At 52.1% G+C, this 21,003-nt stretch overlaps 2 protein-coding genes across 4 annotated transcripts; both read left to right on the top strand.

Annotated features, from left to right (window-relative positions):
• The first annotated feature begins 525 nt into the window (after window positions 1-525).
• Window positions 526-13,519, top strand: P3h3 (prolyl 3-hydroxylase 3). Of its 2 annotated transcripts, XM_020158212.2 has the most exons (15): window positions 534-1,197; window positions 2,136-2,288; window positions 2,628-2,823; window positions 2,912-3,043; window positions 3,476-3,612; window positions 4,126-4,215; window positions 6,265-6,317; window positions 6,435-6,502; window positions 6,623-6,747; window positions 10,611-10,712; window positions 11,017-11,167; window positions 11,368-11,485; window positions 11,580-11,655; window positions 12,717-12,857; window positions 12,980-13,519. In XM_020158212.2, exons 1-15 carry the CDS (start codon window positions 712-714, stop codon window positions 13,154-13,156), a joined length of 2,205 nt encoding a protein of 734 aa, XP_020013801.1. In that variant the 5' UTR covers window positions 534-711; the 3' UTR covers window positions 13,157-13,519. The 2 variants fall into 2 exon arrangements, with proteins under 2 accessions (XP_073932270.1, XP_020013801.1); XM_074076169.1 differs by lacking the exon at window positions 2,136-2,288 and having other exon boundaries at window positions 526-1,197.
• Window positions 13,520-13,593: 74 nt separating this feature from the next.
• Gnb3 (G protein subunit beta 3) lies at window positions 13,594-20,764 on the top strand. 2 transcript variants are annotated; one of them, XM_020158213.2, is made up of 10 exons: window positions 13,594-14,674; window positions 14,901-14,987; window positions 15,239-15,277; window positions 16,431-16,537; window positions 16,623-16,686; window positions 16,819-16,981; window positions 17,084-17,150; window positions 17,246-17,447; window positions 18,918-19,134; window positions 20,234-20,764. In XM_020158213.2, exons 2-10 carry the CDS (start codon window positions 14,931-14,933, stop codon window positions 20,338-20,340), a joined length of 1,023 nt encoding a protein of 340 aa, XP_020013802.1. In that variant the 5' UTR covers window positions 13,594-14,674; window positions 14,901-14,930; the 3' UTR covers window positions 20,341-20,764. The 2 variants fall into 2 exon arrangements, with proteins under 2 accessions (XP_020013802.1, XP_073932275.1); XM_074076174.1 differs by lacking the exon at window positions 13,594-14,674 and having other exon boundaries at window positions 14,803-14,987.
• The last annotated feature ends 239 nt before the right edge of the window (window positions 20,765-21,003 follow it).

Raw genomic sequence — 21,003 nt, 5'->3', positions numbered from 1 at the left:
TCGTACTCTGTCATGCAGACAGACATAGCAGAGACAGGGTTATGCACATACGATGCTGGGGTGGGACATGGAGAGACCCTTGAGTTTGTTGGTTTGTGAAAGATCTTTGTTCAGATTTGTGGAGGTGGTTTGAGTGCTCAACCCGCTTGCTTCCCCAAAATCCATCCAAGGGGCTCACTTTTGGGTCAGTAAACGGTTGAGGCCTGACTCGGTATCCCATCCCTGGAGTTGACCCTTCTCCATGCTACACTCTCAAGCTCTTTCTCCAAAGGGATGGGAGGGTAGATGAGCATGTGGGAGACGTCCACACTCCTTCTGGGCCCAAGGATGTAGAGAAACAGCTTCAGTTACCCGCACAACATGGGCCTCGGGCGCTGGCCCTCACGGAGGTGCCAAGCCTGCTCCAATTTCCCCCGTTTTGCCCTCCTCTCCCTTTTTTTCCCTTTCTCACCTATCCTAGACCCACTCGTCTTAAGACGTGGCACTGGGCTCCTTGATTTCTGTCTCCGTCTCTCACATTGGCCTTCCCTACGGCTCGGCCTGGGTCCCGTTAGGCCTCAGTCACTTATTCCTTCTGACCTCCTCTCCCTCCTCCTCTCCATCTCTCCTTCCTTTCCCTCCCCCTCCTTCCCCCCTTTTCTCTCCCTCCCTCCTGGCTCCCGCATTTCCCTTCGGCAGCCGGCCGCATTTCCCTTCGGCGACTCTGGCACCATGCTCCGGCTCCTCCGGTTGCTGCTGTTACTGCTGCTGCTGCCTCCCCCGGGGTCGCCCGAGCCCTCCGAGCCCCCAGGCCTGGCCCCACTGTCCCCAGGAGCGCTCCCCCAGGCCCCCGATTTGCTCTACGCCGACGGGCTGCGCGCCTACGCGGCCGGGGCTTGGGCGCGGGCCGTGGCGCTGCTGCGGGAGGCGCTGCGAAGCCAGGCGGCGCTGGGCCGCACGCGGCGGGACTGCGGGGCAAGCTGCGCGGCCGAGCCGGGCGCCGCGCTTCCCGCCCAGCTTCTCGGCGCCCCGGAGCCCCCGGGGTCCTGGGAGACTCTGCTCCTCCGCGCCACGCTCCGCCGCGCCGATTGCCTGACCCGGTGCGCAGCGCGTAAGTTGGGCCCCGGGGGCGCGGCGCGGCTCCGCGTGGGGAGTGCGCTGCGGAATGCCTTCCGCCGGCGGGAGCCCTACAACTACCTGCAGAGGGCCTATTACCAGGTACGGGAGCCAGCGACGGTCCTACCCCTACCCCTAGTTGCTGTCCTACTTAGAGCTGACCAGGAGAGGGCAGGATGCTCACGGCCGGGACTCGGGGTGGGGCTGTGGAGGGTGCTACAAGAGATCTCTACATTCGAGTAGGTCCCATCAGAACTGTAGGGGTCCCAAAAGGATAGCCAAGAGACAGTGGGAGCCAAGTTGGAATGCAGAGGTTATGGGGGTGGAGTAGATCAAAGATGGAGGGGAAGGTCTGCAGTTTTATTTTAGTAGGACTTATTGAGACCTATGTGCGCTCAGCGAAGCCTCTCCTTGGAATGCAAAGCAGCGTGGGGGTGGAGGCGAAACCAGCCAAAGGATGGGAGGAGGCATGTGTGAAGTTTGTGTCAGGGGTACCGGTAGGGTTTGAATGTGAGCCTTCTCTTGGGGCAGGAGGGAGCTTCGGAAAGGCTAGGGGAAGAAAGCAATGCTGAGGGCCCCCGAGGGCGGCCTCTGGGGCTATGGTAGGGGACACTGCCCAGCTACCGCGACCTGGATAGTGGCTAATGCCTACGTGGCTAGGGTGGAGGGGCATTGGTTACACACACCTCAGCTCAGGGTCCTAGAGACCTGTGGGTTTTGCTAGTGGCTCAGGTCTTCCCCACTTTCCCACCTCACCTAGCCATCACTTCTACTTTGTCTCCTGATCCTCTGGGGCCATCTGGCCATGTCCCACCCACTCCAAAGTTTTCGGACCTCCCTTTCTTAGGTAGCAGACTCCTGAGAGAGAGTTCCTACATTTTGGTTTCTAGAGACTCCGCAGGTTGGGAGGTGGGACAGTCCTGATTGATCACTCTCCCACAGACTTTGGGAGCTGGCACACTCAGAACCAGAGTGTGTGTCTGGGAAGGGACAGAGGTCTAACAGCCCTATCTGATGTTCCCATCTCTCTGACTCCTCAGTTGAAGAAGTTAGACCTGGCAGCAGCTGCAGCACACACCTTCTTTGTAGCAAACCCAACACACTTGCAGATGAGGGAGGACATGGCGAAGTACAGACGAATGTCTGGGGTTCGGCCCCAGAGTTTCCGGGACCTGGAGACACCCACGCATTGGGTGAGACCCTGTACACCACCTCAGTCCTGCCCCTGCAGTCAACTGACTGGATACACAGGACTACCACCCTGTGCAGTTTGGGCATCAGCGGATCTGGGTACTGGTCCTCAGTGGCTTTGCTGAGAGTCCTAGGACTTACTTTCCTTCCTCTGTGGTCACTGCAATCTGATGTTCTAACAATCTGATTCTGAGGTCATATCTGTCCTTTCCAAGGTGCAGGGGGACATAGAATTCAGGCCCCAAGTGAGACTAATGCCCCTCCCCTTTTTCTCACTTCCCACTGTTGTTCTGTACCCTCCCCTGAATTTCAGGTGACTGACTGCTCCCCTCTCCTCACAGGCAGCCTACGATACTGGCCTGGAGTTATTGGGGCGCCAAGAGGCAGGACTGGCACTGCCCAGACTAGAGGAGGCCCTGCAGGCGAGCCTGGCTCAGATGGAGAGCTGCCGTGCAGGCTGTGAGGGGCCTGAGGAGCAGCAGGGAGCAGAAGAGGAAGAGGCTGGGAGCAGCCCTGGACTCTATGAGGCCATTGCAGGTGAGGGGCTAGGAATGTGTCTGCAGGAGGGTATGAGTGCCAGGGAGGACCATGTACAAGCTTGATGGCTTGTGTGTGTCCTCTGCAGGGCACTGGATTCGGGTCCTGCAGTGCCGGCAGCGCTGTGTGGCCGACACAGCCACCCGTCCTGGTCGCAGCTTCCCTGTCCCCGACTTCCTTCCTAGCCAGCTGAGGCGGCTGTATGAGGCCCATGCTCAAGGTCAGCTGGGGAAGTGTGGGCTCTGGGAGTTGGAAATGGGGAGTGATGACTTCTCTCTGATGGTATCTTGAGCCTCATCTTCCTGTCTCTGGATCTATAGTTTCACTGTCAGGGACCTTGGGGACCGTCACTTCAGAAGGAAGACTCTTAATTTGCTCTCCTTCTTTGGCGCCACTGTGAAAAGCCCAGGAGATGGGTCATGTAGCTCCTCCTGCCCTTGCTTTCTCTCACCTTGCTTTGTTTTCTCCTCTTCCTCTTCTTTGAGCTCTGCCAGTGAAGGTATGTTTGAGCAAGCTACTGAAAGAAGAGATGGGTGGGCATATCTGCCAGGTGGTCTGGGGGCTTTTGGAGTTGGTTGGATGGTCTTGGTAGACCTTCTCCAGTTGTTGCTGTCCTCCTGCCTTGTTTTATTGCCCCCCCCTCCATTTCCAGTGGGGAATCTGTCTCAGGCCGTGGAAAATGTCCTCAGTGTCCTGCTCTTCTACCCGGAAGATGAGGCAGCCAAAAGTGCTCTGACCCAGTACCAAGCTGAGCTAGGAGAGCCGAGACCCGGCCTTGGACCAAGAGAGGTAACCTCCTCTCCTCACTTACCCTTGGGGTAGGTCTAGCTCAAACCAACACACCTGAGAAGAAACTCATACTCCGCTCCCACTCTGGCCTCTTATCCAATCATTTCTAGCCACCAAAGGAAACTCCAAGTTCAAGTCTGACTTCTGCCTCAACGCCCTGCTCTTCATGAGTCCAGCCCCTTGCCTCCTCCCTTCCCTTAACCTAACTCCTGCCTGCCCTCACTTTGTGTTCGTACACATGTGCACTCATACACTTTTGCACTTTCTCTCTCCCTCTCTCTCTCTCTCTCTCTCTCTCTCTCTCTCTCTCTCACACACACACACACACACACACACACTCCTTCCTGGCTTTGAGCCCAGACACCCTGAAAGTTGAGGCACAGTGAAGGGCACTGTGAAGGGTTTGGGGAGCTTGCAGTCCTCCCCTAGAACCTGAGGCTGCCTGCTCTCCAGCCTTCACCTCCCATCTTCTTGTCTCTCCATTTCTTCTACTGCCCGCTTCGCCCCACTCAGGATATCCAGCGTTTCATCCTGCGGTCCCTAGGGGAGAAGAGACAGCTCTACTATGCCATGGAGCACCTGGGTACTAGCTTCGAGGACCCCGTGAGTAGCTGCGCTGTTCTCGCATCCAGCCACCCCTCAGTGCTGTCCGGGAGGGAGGAGCAGGGATGTCTTACACTTAGGTCACTGACGTTTGCCAGTCTCCCACTTGCCTTTAGGCCCTGGAGGCTTGAAGAAGCCTGGCATCCCAGTTTCCCAGGCAGTGTACAGGGTGCCTGCAGTGAAGGATGGCATGGGGCTCAGGCAAGACTACATGTCGATTCTCCCTCTGCCACAAGCATGCTCCAGAGTTCAACTTGTCACTGTCTAGTTTAAAGCAGCAGTTTCCTCCCTCCCTTCTTTCTTTCTTTTCTTTTTTCTGGCAGTATTGCTAGATACCACTGAGCCACTCTGCAGCGCTTTTTGAACTAGGGTCTCACTTTATACCATAGCCAGCCTGGATCATGATGCTCCTATTTATGCTTCCCTGGGTAGTCATTGATTGGGATGGGGGGGTTCTCTCAAACTTTTTTGTCTTGTCTGGTCTCAAACTTGAGCCACTGCACCTGTAGCAGTTTTCTTTTCTTTTCTTTTCTTTTCTTTTCTGTTGGCGTAATTGAGTTTGAATTTAGGGTCTCATGCTTGCTAGGCAAGTGCTGTTCCACTTGAGCCACACACCCCAGCCCTTCACCCCAGCCCTTTTTGCTTTAGCTATTTTTCAGGTAGGGTCTCGTGGGGGTTTTTTTGGTTGTTTTTGATTTTTTTTTTCCCACAGCAATGGGGTTTGAACTCAGGACCTCACGCTTGCTGGGCAGATGCTTTTACTGCTTGAGCCACTCCACCAGCCCTTTTTTGTGATGGGTTTTTTGAGATAGGGTGTCAAGAACTGTTTGCCTGGGGCTGGCTTCCAACTGAGATCCTCCTAATTGCTGCCTGCTGAGTAGCTGGGATTGCAGGCATGAGCCACTGGTACCCAGCTGTTTTTGATTTTTGAGCCAGACTCTCACTATGTAGCCCAGCTGGCCTTGAACTTGTGATCCTCCTGCTTTTGCCTACTAAGTGCTGGGATTATAGGTGTGTGAACCACCATGCCTGGCCTCTTGGGTCTTGCATCTTTTGCCTGGTGGGCCTGGACCACTATACCTCTCTTGTAGCTGGAATGACAGGCATGCACCACCATGCCGTTTTTTTTTTTTTTTTTTTTTTGTTGAGATGACATCTTACTAACTTTTTACTCTGGCTGTCTTGGAACCTGGATCCTCCCAATCTTCAACTACCAAGTAGCCAGGATTACAGCTGTGAGACCCTGCACCCTTCCCAAAGGAGCAGTTTTCTATTGACTTTTTGGAGCTGGGGTTTAGCTCAGTGGTAGAGCAATTGCCCAGTGTGTGCAAGGCCCTGGATTCCATTCCCAGTGTACACATGCACACACACAAATCATTACTTACCTGATAACTCTTTGTGGGAGAAGGGAAAGGAGGCCGTCTTATGCGTTGTGGGATGTTCAGCCATGCACACAGAACAGACAGACCCTGAGTCTGACAGTCAATAATGTTTGTAGACATTGCCTAGTGTTCCCTGGAGGGACACCCTGACTGAGAACTGCTGGATAAAAATAAGTCATTTACCAGCTGTGTGATCTTGACCATGTTACTTGACCTCTCTGTGTCTCGGGACCCTCAACTGCAAAATGAGCACATTAGCACTGTTTCATGACTATTGTGAACTTTAAGTGATAAATTTCACTTCTACGTATAAAGCTCTTAGAATAGCACCTGGCATGGGCTGGGATGTAGCTCGGTGGTACAGCGCTTGCCTAGCATGCGTGAGGCCCTGGGTTCGATCCCAGCACCAAAAAAGAAAAGACAAAAAAAAAAAAAAAAAAAAAGAATAGCACCTGGCAAACTGTAAGTGCTATGTAAGCTGTTGTTTATTATTACAGAGTTTGGTTTAGTGCCCAAGACACTACAGTGAGTAACCTTGACATTGGGTGCAGGGCTTCCTGTACCTCCATTTTCCCTCTCTGGAAGCAGGAGGACCTTAATGTGGTCAAACATGAGGGAGTCAGGGGATGAGCTTGGCGGGCGATGATGCTTTTCTTTACTGTCACAGGATTCCTGGACCCCAGTAAGCTTCATTCCTGAGGCACTGAGGGAAAAGCTCAGGTAAGGGGTGCCCTGACATGGGGGTGGCTGGCTTAGGGCACAGGAGAGGGAAGGGGTACTGGGAGTCTGGGTCTGGGTTGCCCTGTGCATCAATTGAGGATGTCTCTCACACCTGAGAGAGGATCAAGAGACGAGGCCTTGGGACCACGAGCCTCCACAGCTGAAGTCCTTGACCTACTGGAAGGGTGAGTTCTGGGGGAGGGGGAATGAGGCAGGAGCCTGGAGGGCCTGGGGGCTGCCAGTTACTGCTGAGACTGCCCCTCAGGAGGTCCTCAGTGACCTCTTCCCTGTCCTTTCCCCTGCAGACGTCCTCCTCTTGGAGGGAGTGACCCTGACCCATGATGCCACACAACTGAATGGGTCGGAGCGAGCGGTGTTGGATGGGCTGCTCACCCCGGCCGAGTGCGGGGTACTGCTGCAGCTGGCCAAGGTAGGACGGCCCCTAGTCCGGCTGGGTACTCAGGGACCCTCAGGCCTGGCTTCCAGCTTCTTCTCTTCACCTGCTCCTCCTCCCTTCTGCCTGTTCTGAATTTCCCCTGGGGTCAGTGCAGAAAAGTTCCTTTTGCTCTTAATTTAGTTGACATGGGGTGGATATTTCTTTGCTTTTTTGTTGTTGTAGTTGTTGTTTTTGGGGGGTGGGTTGGAGTGAAAGTGATAGCAGAATTTATTCTTCCTTTTTTTTTTTTTTTTTTTTTGACAATACTGGGGTTTGAACTTCAGGCCTTGTGCTTGCTAGGCAGGCACTCTACTACCTGAGCCATTCCACCAGCCCAGAAAAACACTTTCAATAGACTGAAAGAGGGACCTTGTTTTGTTTTGTTTGGTTGTTTTGGTGGGGCTAGGAACTCAGGGCTTCCTGCTTGCAAAGCAGGCTTCTCTACATGGAAGGACTGATCAGAAGGATTGAGGTTTGAGGCCAGCCCAGGCAAAAAGTCTTTGAGACTCCATCTCAACCGATAAGAGATGGTTCAGTAGTACACACCAATCATCCCAACTACCCAGGAAGCATAAATAGGAGAATGGCAGTCCCAGCCTGCGCATAAAGCAAAATAACCAAACCAAAATGGGCTGGGGACATGGCTCAAGCCGTAGAGCACCTACCTTACACCATCCTGAGTTCAAACCCCAGTACCACCACCAAACAAACAAACAACAAAAAACTCACAAGGGCATAGAAATCGATGGTGTGCAGGTAAGGGTTCTTTCGTTAGCTGAGAGTTCAGGGCTTGGCTGACGTACAGTTTTCTTTTTTCCATCTGTGTCTCCTCAATGACCCTCACTCAGATTGAGTCTGTCATTCTAGGCTAGTACTCATCCAACACGAACTCTTAGGGAGCACCTATGTATACTAGAAACTAAATTCCAGGGGGAAGTAGATGCAGACTTTGCTGTCTTTGAGCTCACGTATAAAGATGGTTCCTTTTTTTTTTTTTTTTTTTTTTGTCCACACTGAGGTTTGAAATCAGGGCCTCATGCTTGCTAGGCAGGTGCTCTTACCACTTGACCCACTCCACCAGCTTCATGTATAAAGAAGGGAAACCAACATGGAAACACATAATCAGAGCAGGTGGTAAGTTTAATAAGCAAGTGTGTCCTCACTCAAATAGAAGTGCTGAAGTCCAAAGTCATAGAAACCTTACTTGAGGGGTGGTGTTCAAGCTTAGACTTTACCAGTATAGTTTTGTTTTTGTGATGCTGGGGATTGAACCTGGGGCCTCACACATGCTAGGCAAGAGCTCTTCCACTAACCATACCTCCAGCCTCTTAAACAAGTCTTGACCAGGAAGAGGGGCACGGTGGCCCTCTCTGTAGTCTCAGCAATTCTGGAGGCTGAGGCAGGAAGATGGCTTAAACCAGGAGTCTGAGGCTGGTCTAGGCAACTATCTCACCAACCAAACAAACAAAGCAGAGAAGGGAAAGAACGTCAAAGAGGAAGAAGGAAGAACAAGATGCATTCTGGGAACTGCAGTAGAACACAGGAGTTAAGTGAGGATCGACATTTATTACCTATGTGACTTTGGGTAATTTATTTGAACACCTCTGAGCCTAGTTTCCCCGCCTATAAGCCAGTATTGGTAATAATGCCTTTAATGAGCATTAAATGAGTTAGCACATGGTAGAGCTCTTAGGACAATGTAGGAAGTGCTCAGTGTTGGATGTTGCTATTGTCATTCGGCTGTAGTTTATCAGGAGGTGGTGCAGGGGGAGGAGAGGGCCTTCTGAATCCTATGGAGGAGTTTGACTTCTATTGGGAGTTGGTGGACACCTGCTGAAGGATTTAAGAAGCACCTGCAAGTACAGTCAGCATCCTGTAGAACCCGTGGAGCCCTCTCGTGGCTGAGTATAGACTGCAGTGGGAAGAAACCAGGAGGTTCTCAATGAGGCCATAGGAGGACCCTCATTTCAAGGGAGTGAAGAGAGGAGAGCAGATGAGAAATACTTAGAAAATCAAAGTAGAGAAGTTAAGGACTAATTCTGTGTGGAAAATGATGAGAGGAAGGAGTCAAGGATAACTCCCAAGTACTGAACCTTCTTTCTTTCTATTCCTTGCTCACCTTTAATTCATTCTGGCCTCAGGACCTTCACACTTGTTTCCTCCACCTGGAATGTTTCCCTTTTAGATATTCAGGTGGCTCCTTTGCAGTATTCGGTTTCAATTTAGATGTCACCTCTTCAGTTAGCTGTTCCCTAACCCTTGCCTGGGCATTCTCAAGATTGTAAGCCTGTTTTAATTTTCTACACATCATCTGAATTAACGTGGTTTATTATTTATTTTTTGGTTCTCTCCAAATATAACACTCATGAGAGCAGGGACCTTTTCTTGTTTACATCTGTGTCTCCAATGCCTAGAACAGTGCCTGGCACATAGGTGCTTAGTACAAATGTGCTGAATGGATGAATAAAAGAGTAGAAGGTTTAGGCCAGGTGTGGTAGCTCATAGCTATAATCTCAACTATTTGATAGATGATCACAGTTCAAGGCTAGCCTGGGCAAAAAGTTAGCAAGACGCTACCTTAAACAACAACCCAGATGTGGTGATGGTGGTACATATCTGTAATCCTAGCTATGTGGAAGGCAGAGGTAGGAGGATCATGAGCTGAGGCTAGGTAAAAGTGTGAGACCCTATCTGAGTAAATAGAGTAAAAAGGGCTGGGGCCATGGCTCAAGTGGGAGAGTGCTTGCCTAGCAAGCACAAGGCCTGAGTTCAACATTAGTACTACCAAAAAAAAAAAAGAAGAAAGTTTGGGGATGGGAGGGTGGGAGTATGACTCAGGGATACAGCACTTGCTTAGCATGCATGGGTTCACTCCCCAAACCACGCACACACACACACACACACACACACACACACACAGCGGAGGGGGGGGGGAGGCTGGCAGAATGGCTCAAGCAGTAGAGCACCTGCCTAGCAAACATGAGGCCCTGAATTCAAACCCCAGTCCCAGCCAGGCACCAGTGGCTCACACCTGCAATTCTAGCCCTTGGGAGGGTCAGGGTTCAAAGCCAGCCAAAGCAAATAGTTTGCAAGACCCTATCTCAAAAATTTTCAATGCAAAAAAGGGCTGGTGGAGTGGCTCAGGTGATAGAGTACCTGCCTAGCAATTGTGAAGCCCTGAGTTCAAACCTCAGTACTGCCAATAATAAGAAGAAGAGGGTAAAAGGTTAGATGGTTTGAGTGACTAGGTGATCTCTCCAAGGTGAGATTTATATTTAGGAAAAACTAGGTAGTAGTACTTAAACCAAGATTCATCAAGAAACGTTGTGATCCCAGTTGTAAGCATCCAGTAGCATGCAACCTACAGGTGATGAGAGCTGTGATGTAGGTGGTTGTTTGATGGGGACCCAACATCAAGGTGCAGAATCATGGAGTCTGTAGGTTCTCCAAGAAATGTCAAGTGGGAAGAGGTCAGTGCATCACCTGACTGGTAGACTTCTGTTAGGGTCCTGTTTGTAAAAGGAATCCTCCATTCCCAGCTTATCAGGGTCTGGTGATCAAGCCCTTCCCACCCCAAGTCTGCAGCTCTGCCTCCCCTCTCATGGTGTCCTTACCCTCTCCGAGGCCCTTCCTTGGCTGTAGGAAGCTACAGAGCTCTGTGCACATAGTCCCCTTGTTAAGGGGGTACCAGACCTGTCCCAGAGAGTGATAGTCCAGACAACCAGGACTTTCTCTGGAAAAGGGCCGCAGCTCAGGAAGGGAAATCACCTTCGAAGGCTGGAGGGGGGGTCACATAGTCCCGTGGGCAGTGAGGTGGGCTGAGGTGACTGCACTGTGAACGCTCTCTCTCTGTTTAGGATGCAGCTGGGGCTGGAGCCAGGTCTGGCTATCGTGGTCGCCGCTCCCCTCACACCCCCCATGAACACTTTGAAGGGCTCACAGTACTCAAGGCTGCGCAGGTGAGAGAAGGCCCTTGTGGCTTGGTCTGATGATCAGAGCTGGAGAAGAGGGTGGATGGAGGCTGGGCACCGGGCCAGGACTTCTGTGGAGGAGTTCTCCTGGGACTGATATTACCAGAGTCCTTGGTGTTCTGAGACCTGGGGCCTTGGGTGTTGTCACAGACTGAGGGACATAGCTGATGGGCAGAGCTAGATTGCTGAGACTCCACACCTGGAGATTGAGGTGGAGCAGTGGAGACAGCAGTGGAGACAGGTTCCTGGGGCTGGGACCACCTTCCATTGTCTTTTTCCTTTCCTGCCTCAGCTGGCCAGGGCTGGGACTGTGGGCAGCCAGGGTGCTAAGCTGCTCCTGGAGGTGAGCGAGCGAGTGCGGACCTTGACCCAGGCCTACTTCTCTCCGGAGCGGCCCCTGCATCTTTCCTTCACCCACCTGGTGTGCCGTAGTGCCATAGAAGGTAACCACCAGGGACCCCTGCTCGCACCTCCTCAACCTCAGAACCCCCAACCTGTGTGAGATTTGGTCTTGACGTGAAAAGACCGTGACTGCCCTGCCCAGGTGTGACACCAGGCTTCTCTTGCCAACTGTGATCCCAGGGACTGCAGGGGATGTGTGGGCAAGGCACAGAGGCATTCACCAGACCTCTTTGTGTACTAGGAGAGCAAGAGCAGCGCATGGACCTGAGTCATCCTGTGCATGCAGACAACTGCATCCTGGAACCTGACACTGGGGAGTGCTGGCGGGAGCCCCCAGCCTACACCTATCGAGACTATAGGTGGGTGGCTGTTCCAGGGACAGGCAGGCAGACATACAAAGACCACAAAGACCTGGGTGGGGTCTCATTGCCTCCTGTCCTCTTCCCTCCACAGTGGCCTCCTCTACCTCAATGATGACTTTCAGGGTGGGGATTTGTTCTTCACGCAACCAAATGCCCTCACTGTCACGGTAGGTGTGTATGTGGGGGTGACAGAGGGCCCAGCTGGGGAGTCAAGATTCAAAACAGAAGCTTCTCAGAGGCAAATGCAGGGAAATGGCTAGGGCCACCTTAACCCTTTTCTTCCCGCCTCTCAGCCTTCATGATCCCTGGGCTGTCTTCAGGGTTCTTCCCTCTGGGGTAGATTGAGCTTCCCCGACTTAAATCTTTAAATGACCGCTCCCCACACTAGATCCTGCCTTCAGGGTTTGCCTCACTTTCTAAAGGAGAGTGAACACAGCTAGGTGTGTGGTGGATCCTGTAGTCAGAGCTACTCAGGAGTCTGAGGCAGGAAGGACTGCTGGAGCCCAGGTGTTGGAGGCTGCCTGGACAACACAGGGAAGCTATCTCAAAGACGGGGGTAGGGTGGGGATGTGCCTCAAGTGGTAGCATGCTTGCCTAGCAAGCATGAGGCCCTGAGTTCAACCCCCAATACCACCAAAAAAAATCCTACAAAATTAATTTACATAATATACCTAAAAGAATGAGCCAATGTCTAGAATTAATAAGCAATTAATAAAATGTTGGGTATTTTACCCCCTTATTCTTGGATCATGGAAATTTCTAGGTAGACACCAGGGCCTACCAAATGAGTAAGCAGAGAGGGGCAGTGATTTTTAATTTTTACCCAATCACCTCCTTCCTTCGTAGCCACTTGTAATCCAGTCCTTTCATGGGGTGGAAATGCCTCAAGGGCCTGTGCCCTTCCACGCAGAGCCTGGTACTGCTCTTGTTCCTTCAGATTGCTTCATACCCCGGCTCAAGGGGTTAGACAAAAAAGATCAGGGCAGCAGGACAGAGAACCAACAGGAGACCCCTGCCCCGTTTGGCTCTAGCCTCAGTCTGGCACCTTTGCTCCCAAAGTTGAGATTAAGTTCTCCTTTGCCCCAAGTCAGTGCCTTAATTAAGGAGTGGAAATTAATGGGCAAGAATGCTCGCCTTCACTGCTCCCTGCCCCATCCTGCTCAGGACAGTGAGGGTCAAGTTCTTTGAGAGAGGCCATGCTGGGAACTGAACCTGCCCTTTTCCCCAGGCTCAGGTCCGTCCTCGCTGTGGACGCCTCGTGGCCTTCAGCTCTGGTGGGGAGAATCCTCACGGTGTGTGGGCTGTGACACGGGGCCGGCGCTGTGCCCTGGCACTGTGGCACACGTGGGCACCTGAGCACAAGGAGCAGGTAAATTGGAGCAGGGGTGGGCAGGTGGCCACTGAGGAAACTCACTGGTGGGTGAGGTGAAGCTGAGACAGCCCAGGGAAGGTGGTTGTAGGGGATAGGGCCAGAGTCTCCTCTACCCCCAGGAATGGACAGAAGCCAAAGAGCTGCTGAAGGAGCCAGAAGAGGAGGAAGAGGAGGACGAGGAGGAAGAAGGAGGGGAGATGCCTAGCAGGGACCCTTCCCCAGAACCCCCCAGCCGCAAGTTTCAGCGAGTCCAAGACAAAGCTGGGAAGCCACCTCGGGTCAGAGAGGAGCTGTGAGTGGCTGAACCAGCTCCTTGGGGATGTGGCCACTTGACTTGTGAAGCGACTCACAAGAACCTCCGATGTGACATCAGGAACACAACAGCAAGCTCTCTGTCCCTGCACACCACCATCTTGGGGACAAAGGACAAGGGCCATTGAGCCTGGACTCAGAGAACACTGCACAGATGTAGCTTAGAGCTCACTGGGCTGGCCCCAGCTCACAGACCCGTAGCCTTACGGCAGGCAGAGGACACCATGCCTCTATGAAAGGAAATGGCAAGGGTGGGAGGCTGACTGCTTCAGTGGGAATAAAGGAGAGAGAACCTCATCCTCTCACCCAGCCTGTGCAATAAAGAATGTAGAGACTCTCAGCCAGGACCCAGCGGTGTATCACAGTTTCTGTGGTGGCTGGAGATGGGGGTACTGTGGCCAGCCTGGGAGGAGACTGGTGTCTTTGGGCCTCCCAGAGGTTGGGCCGTGAGAACCTGTGATTTGTCAGGGAAATCTCAGCCACCTGCTCCCTCATGCAAATCAACCAAGACCCCCACCCCCACAGCTGCTCCTTGGGCCTCAACTCTTAAGCTCTGCCTTCCCTCCCTGAGCTTGCCTGAGAGGGCCAGCCTGACCCTTCTGGATCCTGCTTTCACAGCCCCAGCAGAGCCTCCTGTGTTATGGGATCAAGCAGGGGGCCTGACCCCAGCCTGGAAGCTGGGGCTGGGGTCACCTTTCCTTTGTCATCTTTCTCTGCCCAAAGCAGGGGCAGGTCTGTCCAGCCTCTCTGGATCCCCTCTACCTCTCTCCCCCATGCAGGATCAGGCCCAGAGGCAGCTGGTTAGGGTTTGTTGAGAAGAAGGATTATCCAGATCAGTCCCTTCTAATCTCAGCTCCTGTCTGTACCCTCCCAGATTCACAGCCCTTTTCCCCCACCACCCTCAGCCAGGGAACACAGTTTAGGGCATTGACAATAGGGCCATCTATCACCCTTATGTCCTGGCTTCTATCCTGGTTACTGAGCAGGCTCTGACTGCCAAGATCATGACCACAGGTGGGGACCAGGGCCCAGGGGGCCATCAGGGCTGTGACTGCTTCTGTTGCTCTGCTCCCCTCCAAAACCCCAACCCTTAATCCTCACAGCTTTGCTCTGATCCGTGGGGCCTGATGCTCTTATCTCTGCCTGCAGAGACTGACCAGGGAGGCACCCCTGTATTCCCCCTGCTCAGGGCTGTTTGTGAGGGGCTGCTCCAATCACTAGCCCAATCTCTGCTCCTACTTTTCCTCCAGGCTAGGCCCAAGTCTCTGGAAACCGCCTCCCTCCCTCCCTGTCCTCTCCCCCCACCTCTGCCAGCTGATTTCATTTGCCTGACGTTGTCATCACTGGCCTTACCCTTCCCTGTCAGTGCCCCCCCCCTCCCAGTCGGGGCCAGGCCAGGCCAGCTCCTCTGGCAACAAAGCGGGGCAGGTGACGGGCAGGAGTCGCAGCTGAGAGAGTGAAGAGGCGCCTGAAAACCTGGGAGAGGTCCAGCCAGAGCCCAAGTAAGAGGGAGCTGGCCCCGGCTCTGCCCTGGGGTTGAGGGCTGCAGGGAGGGCTCAGGCAGAACTGGACTGGATGTACCTGATCAGGAGGGCCTAGTTGGGGAGGAGTCCAGGTGCCCCCCATCATTTCCAGAGTAGGTGCCAGCCCTCAGGAGTGGGGTAGAGTGTGAATAACAGAAACATGGCCTGGGAGGATTCCCCAATACCTATCCCATGTTTCCAGCAGGAACCAGAGCTACCCCTTGACCTGTCCACCATGGGGGAGATGGAGCAATTGAGGCAGGAAGCGGAGCAGCTCAAGAAGCAGATTGCAGTAACTCCAGAACCTTCCCACTGGGGACCCCAGAAAACAGAACTGAGGACATAAGGGAATGTGGCCTGAGGGGAAGGGGCTGGATTCATGTTTGCATGAGACCTGTAACCTATAAGTAACCAGAGATTTTCCGAATCTGGATCTCACATTTCAAACCTTTCCCCAACCCCCAAAGCATCATGCCCACCAGCCTCTGAGGCCCACGACCCCCACCCTGCCCATGGTCTCTCTGATGTCTGCTTTCCCCACAGGATGCCAGGAAAGCCTGTGCTGATACCACTTTGGCAGAGGTGAGACCTGTTTCCCTGAGGCAGCGTGTGAGGGGAGGGGACTTGAACTCTCTGACCAGCAACACACTGGTGCCTATGCTTTAGTACAGTGTGTGCTTAGAGTGAGGAAAGACATTCATGAATTCATTCAACAAACACTTAGTGAGAGCTGCTCTGGGCCAGGCACCGTATTGAATGCTGGGATGCTGACGCTGTTCCATTAAACAAGAGAGACGACAATTGCTCCTGGAGCACAGAGGTAGTGAGAGGACTTTGCAAATCATGACACCCTTCTAGATTTTAGTTTTCTAAGATTGTATTTCATCAATTCTAAGGTGCACATTTCTTCATGTTTAAATATCTCTGACCTCAAGGTGCATCCAACATAAGTGATGACTTACGATTATGATTGGGAGTACTTTTTCTTTCTTGGTGACACATAAAATACTGGCGTTTCTTAGAGTTGACAGGATCTTATTGTTTGTAGTAATAGTAAACATCATGGGCCAGGTACTGGGCTAAGTTGCTTAAGTACCTAACTTGATATAATTTTACATCTTGAGGAAACGGGATCAGAGAGAGGTTCTGTAATTTCCCAAGATAACAAAGCAAGTAATAGCAAATCAAGTCTGTGGTTTCTGGAGCACCAGCCCAAGGCTGGCTGGCATTCCAGGGGCATAGACGAGACTGGGAGAGTGACTCAAGTGATAGAGCACTAGCCTGCAAGTGGGAGGCTCTGAGTTCAATCCCTAGTACTGCCAAAAAAAAAAAGGAGGGGGTGTAGGACAAAATTCAGCAGGTGCAGTTCAAGGTCATGGTGACAGTTGGTCATGCCGCAGTGATGTGTGAAAGCAGGCTTCCACCCACTTGGGAAGGTCAACTGTGTGGGTCTCATCCCAAGTTCTTGTTCAGTGACCTCACAGGGGTTGCTTGAAATTGATAAAGGTGGGAGTATTTACCCCAAAGAAACTCCCCCTTCCCCCATCTGGAGAAGATTGCTAACCACTTAGCTATCCCATTTAACATGCCACTAGCCATGAAGAGTCTGCATTCTGTAGGAGTCTAAGTCACTCCGGTTTGGGGGGGCCTGCCCTAGAGGCTGGTGACCAGCAGGAACTTGAACAGATCAGTGACCGTGGCAGACGCCTGACGTCTAATACCCCTTTCCCTGCAGCTGGTGTCTGGCCTAGAGGTGGTGGGACGAGTCCAGATGCGGACACGACGGACATTAAGGGGTCACCTGGCCAAAATCTATGCCATGCACTGGGCCACTGACTCTAAGTGAGGCTTGAGAAGGGACCAGAGGGGAGGAGGACGGGAAGGCAAGGAAGAGAGGTGTGGATGACATGGGGTGCCCTTTCCCCAGGCTGCTGGTAAGTGCCTCACAAGACGGAAAGCTGATCGTGTGGGATACTTACACCACCAACAAGGTACCAGCTCTGTCTCCTGATCTCCTACAACCACATCCTTGCTGGGGTTACTATACCTACCCCCTGCTCTGGCCCTGCCCACCTGGAAGCTCAGCTCAGGCTCTGCTTGCCCCAAATCTACCCTCTCTGTAGGTACACGCCATCCCGCTGCGCTCCTCCTGGGTCATGACCTGTGCCTATGCCCCATCAGGGAACTTTGTGGCATGTGGGGGTCTGGACAATATGTGTTCCATCTATAGCCTCAAATCCCGTGAGGGCAATGTCAAGGTCAGCCGGGAGCTCTCAGCTCACACAGGTGGGTGAGAGACCCTCCCTTTCCATCCTGAGGGGTTCAGGAAAGTCTAGGTCCCTGGTGAGTTGTGGCTCTGCAGCAGGATACTGTCCTAACCACCTCCAGGTTATCTTTCCTGCTGCCGTTTCCTGGACGACAACAACATTGTGACCAGCTCGGGGGACACCACGTGGTAAGGGCTGAATACGGCAGGTGCTGGGACTTGGAAGGCCATCCTGAACCACATGTGTGGACTTTCTCTGTGACAGCCTTTCTCCCTCCCGGCAGTGCTTTGTGGGACATTGAGACAGGGCAGCAGAAAACGGTGTTTGTGGGACACACTGGTGACTGCATGAGCTTGGCTGTGTCTCCTGACTACAAACTCTTCATTTCGGGGGCCTGTGATGCTAGCGCTAAGCTCTGGGATGTGCGGGAGGGGACCTGCCGCCAGACCTTCACTGGCCACGAGTCGGACATCAACGCCATATGTGTGAGCACCCCTCCCTGTGTCCCCTCTGTGACTACCTCACATCTACAACACACCCCCTCCTACACTCCCCTAAGCCTTTTCTTTTTAACATTTGGTTAGAAATAATTTCACCTCACAGAACAGCTGCAATACTAACAAAAAGAAGTCCCATGTCCTTTAAATTTACTGTTAACGTTTTGCCACATTTGTTTTATTTTGCTCTCTTGGACACACACATACACACACACTTTTTTCCCCCTGTGGTGCTATGGATCCAAACCAGGACCTTCCTTGTGCTAGGTAAGTGGTCTGCCAGAGCTACACCTCCAGCCCCTTTTCAGGTCTTTTGAGTTGGTTCAGATATTATGCATCTTTGTCCCTTGAATACTTGTGCCTGCAGGCACCGGTGGCTCACACCTGTAATCCTAGCTATCAGGGAGGCAGAGATTAGGAGGATCGTGGTTCAAAGCCAGCTCAGGCAAATAGTTTGTGAGACCCTAGCTCAAAAAAAAAAACATCAAAAAAAAGGGCTGGTTGAGTGATTCAAGGTGTAGGCCCTGAGTTCAAACCCCAGTACTGAAAAAAAAAAAAAAAACAGCAATAACAAAAAGGCCCTTCTGTAACATAGCTACAGTATGATATTTTTTTCTTCTTGGTGGTATGGGGGCTTGAACTGAGGACCTCATGCTTGCTAGGCAGGCGCTCTTCCCCTTGAGCCACTCCTCCAGCTCCCCACAGTATGATTTCTCTCAAGTGCTAGGGTTATAGGCACACATCACCATGCCTAGCTGTGGAACCATTTTTCTACTTTTCTCTCTTCCATGACATTGACTTTTTTCTTTTTTTTTTTTTGCAATACTGGGTTTTGAACTCAGGGCCTCACACTTGCTAAACAAGTGCTCTACCACTTGAGCCACTCTACCAGCCCTGTTTTTGTGATGGGTTTTTTCAAGATAGGGTCTCATGAATTGTTTGCCCTGGCTGGCTTTAAACCGTGATCATCCAGATCTCTGCCTCCCAAGTAGCTAGGATTACAGGCGTGAGCCACCTGCACCTGGCTGACATTGACATTTTTGGAGATTATACACCAGTTTTCTATAGTGTCCCTCCAACTGAGTGTATCTGCTATTCCTCATGATGAGTTTCAGGTTATGCAGTGGGACCCCAGCCCACTTGTACAGTCATAGGAGACTGGGGCAATTTCTTGGGAGAGGCTTGGTGCTCTTGCCTGCAACATGGCGATGATACCTACTTGCAGTGCTTGGAGTGAGGGGCATAGGAGATCCTTAGGCACGAAGCTAGCTGTGATAAATGTCAGTGGTAAACAGATACACCAGGGCTGGCTGCCTCTCACTGCAGGCCAGGGAAGGGCCAGGCAGAGAGGCTGAGAGAAGCAGCTTGTCCTGAGCCACAGGAGGGTGCCTGACAGCAGACTGTAGGGCAGGGCTGCCTCAGGTCTGAGCCCCAACCCCTTCCTACCTGTACCCTCAGTTCTTCCCCAATGGGGAGGCCATCTGCACAGGCTCAGATGATGCCTCCTGTCGCCTGTTTGACCTGCGGGCAGACCAGGAGCTAACTGCCTACTCCCATGAGAGCATCATCTGTGGCATCACGTCTGTGGCCTTCTCGCTCAGCGGCCGCCTGCTCTTTGCAGGCTACGATGACTTTAACTGCAATGTCTGGGACTCCATGAAGTGTGAGCGTGTGGGTAAGTGGATAAGAATCTGCCTCAGTCTCCCCTTCCTCCCCCTCTCCAGATGCCCCTCCTACCAGCTTCCTGTATGGGAACCTTTTTAGTTACTTGGTAACTCTATCCCCCTAGAAATAGCACCTCTTTTTTCCTAACCTAGGATCATGTTCCACAGACAAAAGTTGCTTTAAACATCACTTCTCCGTCCAATGTCGTGGTTTCTACACAGTCATCCCCAGACCTGTGGACCTTGAATGTCCAGTCTACTCTGAGTGCTTGAGGTTTCAGGGCCAGGTACAGAAGGGGCAGCCTCAGGGAGCTGTGCACCTAAGAACCAGGGACAGCTGGAGGGCCCTGAGGGTCCTGGCCCTAGCTTAGGGTCTTGTTTAGGACCAGCCTGGTTTGGAGTTGAAGCACAGTTTGGTTTCTCTTGGAGAAGGCCAGGCACTGAAGGAAAGCACAGGCTCCAGAGGCAGGCCTAATTTGGTTGGATTACTTTCTAAGTTCCCTTGCATAAGCCACTTCTCTGGACCTGGCTTTCCTCATCTAGAAAACAAAGGCCTTGGATGAAAGGGTTTTCCCTTCCCTGTTTCCCTGTGCTGGCAAAGGTGACCCTGGCTTTTCTTTTTTGTCTTTTTTAAAAATTATCATATTTTAATTGTGCAATTGTACTATTCTCATACATACATATAATGTACTTTGGTCAAGTTCCATCTCCTCTATTATTCTTTCTGATCCCTTCTCACTCCCTTTAAAACAACTTAAGCAGGTTTCATTATTCTATTTTCATACATATATATAAAGTACTTTGATCATATTCACACACACACACACACACACCCCAGCTTTTCTCACAGCAGACACAAATTTTCCCTGTCTGCTGTTGCCCCACTCCCAACCCAAGTTCTGGACAAAAAAAATTGGCCTCAAGAGAAATCCCTTCTCTAGGACTAATCTTTCAGACCCCCAATTTCCTCCAGAGGCTGAGTCCCATCTCTCCAATCTAGGGTTCCTGTCTAATCTAGTGTTATTGTGCTCCACTTGCCCTCTCCCACTCCCCCCACTACTTTCCAAATGGGCACAGGGAGATGGGCTAATTCCTTTCCCTCTTCCCCAGGCATCCTCTCTGGCCATGACAACAGGGTCAGCTGCCTGGGGGTCACAGCTGATGGGATGGCTGTGGCCACTGGCTCCTGGGACAGCTTCCTCAAAATCTGGAACTGAGGAGGCTGGAGGGAGAAAGGTGGAAGGCCAGGAAGAAACTCAACTGCCCCCTTGTACTCCTTCTTCCTTAGGTTCTCTTCTGTATCCCAGGGGCCACTCCCACTAAGCTTCCTCCTTCGAGGACAGTGGGGAATATGGGAGGGTGCCTTTGGGAGGCAGCATCAGGGACACAGGGAGCAAACAACTACCCCATCTCCTCCCATGGCCTCCCTTTCCCGTAGTTCTTTTGGTGTCTCCCCTAATCAGCAAAGACAACCAACACCCCCTCCCTACCAGTACTTTGCAGGCCCAGCAGCCTTCCAGGCTGAAGCCCCAACCCCTAGGAATTTTCCCCTAGAGTCACCACCTTTTGTCTACACCTAGCCAGGGTGCTCAGCCTCTTGACTATGGCTGTCACCATTAGGCTCCTGGCCCCCCTTTTCCTTCATGCTTTCTTTTTCTACATTTTTTTTTTCTCTAAAAGTACCTACAATAAAGTATAGCAACCTGGTATCTCTGTGATAATTGGCTTCCACTTCCCTTCTGTTTCCAAAAGACCTGGATCACAATGTTTTAGAAATGCTGTGATAAAAGGGTGGGTACTGGGTGAATTGTGGGCAGGGAGAAGGGTGAAGACAGAAGACCAAGCCTTATGGGGGAGGCTGAGCTGAACTGGGTCAGGAG

This window comes from Castor canadensis, chromosome 6 (assembly GCF_047511655.1).
Source record: "Castor canadensis chromosome 6, mCasCan1.hap1v2, whole genome shotgun sequence".
NCBI classification, from domain to species: domain Eukaryota; kingdom Metazoa; phylum Chordata; class Mammalia; order Rodentia; family Castoridae; genus Castor; species Castor canadensis.
The sequence above is the reverse complement of the archived record's forward strand: the minus strand, read 5'-3'. Positions and strand labels throughout refer to the sequence as shown.

Bases quoted from the DNA above. Each gene is read 5' to 3' on its own strand.
- P3h3 (XM_020158212.2), top strand. From the start codon at position 712: ATGCTCCGGCTCCTCCGGTTGCTGCTGTTACTGCTGCTGCTGCCTCCC. The intron at 11,486-11,579 runs GTGGGTGGCTGT...TTCCCTCCACAG, and splicing joins TACACCTATCGAGACTATAG to TGGCCTCCTCTACCTCAATG. The intron at 11,656-12,716 runs GTAGGTGTGTAT...CCTTTTCCCCAG, and splicing joins CAAATGCCCTCACTGTCACG to GCTCAGGTCCGTCCTCGCTG.
- Gnb3 (XM_074076174.1), top strand. From the start codon at position 14,856: ATGGCCTGGGAGGATTCCCCAATACCTATCCCATGTTTCCAGCAGGAA. The intron at 14,988-15,238 runs GTAACTCCAGAA...CTTTCCCCACAG, and splicing joins AGCTCAAGAAGCAGATTGCA to GATGCCAGGAAAGCCTGTGC. The intron at 15,278-16,430 runs GTGAGACCTGTT...CTTTCCCTGCAG, and splicing joins CTGATACCACTTTGGCAGAG to CTGGTGTCTGGCCTAGAGGT.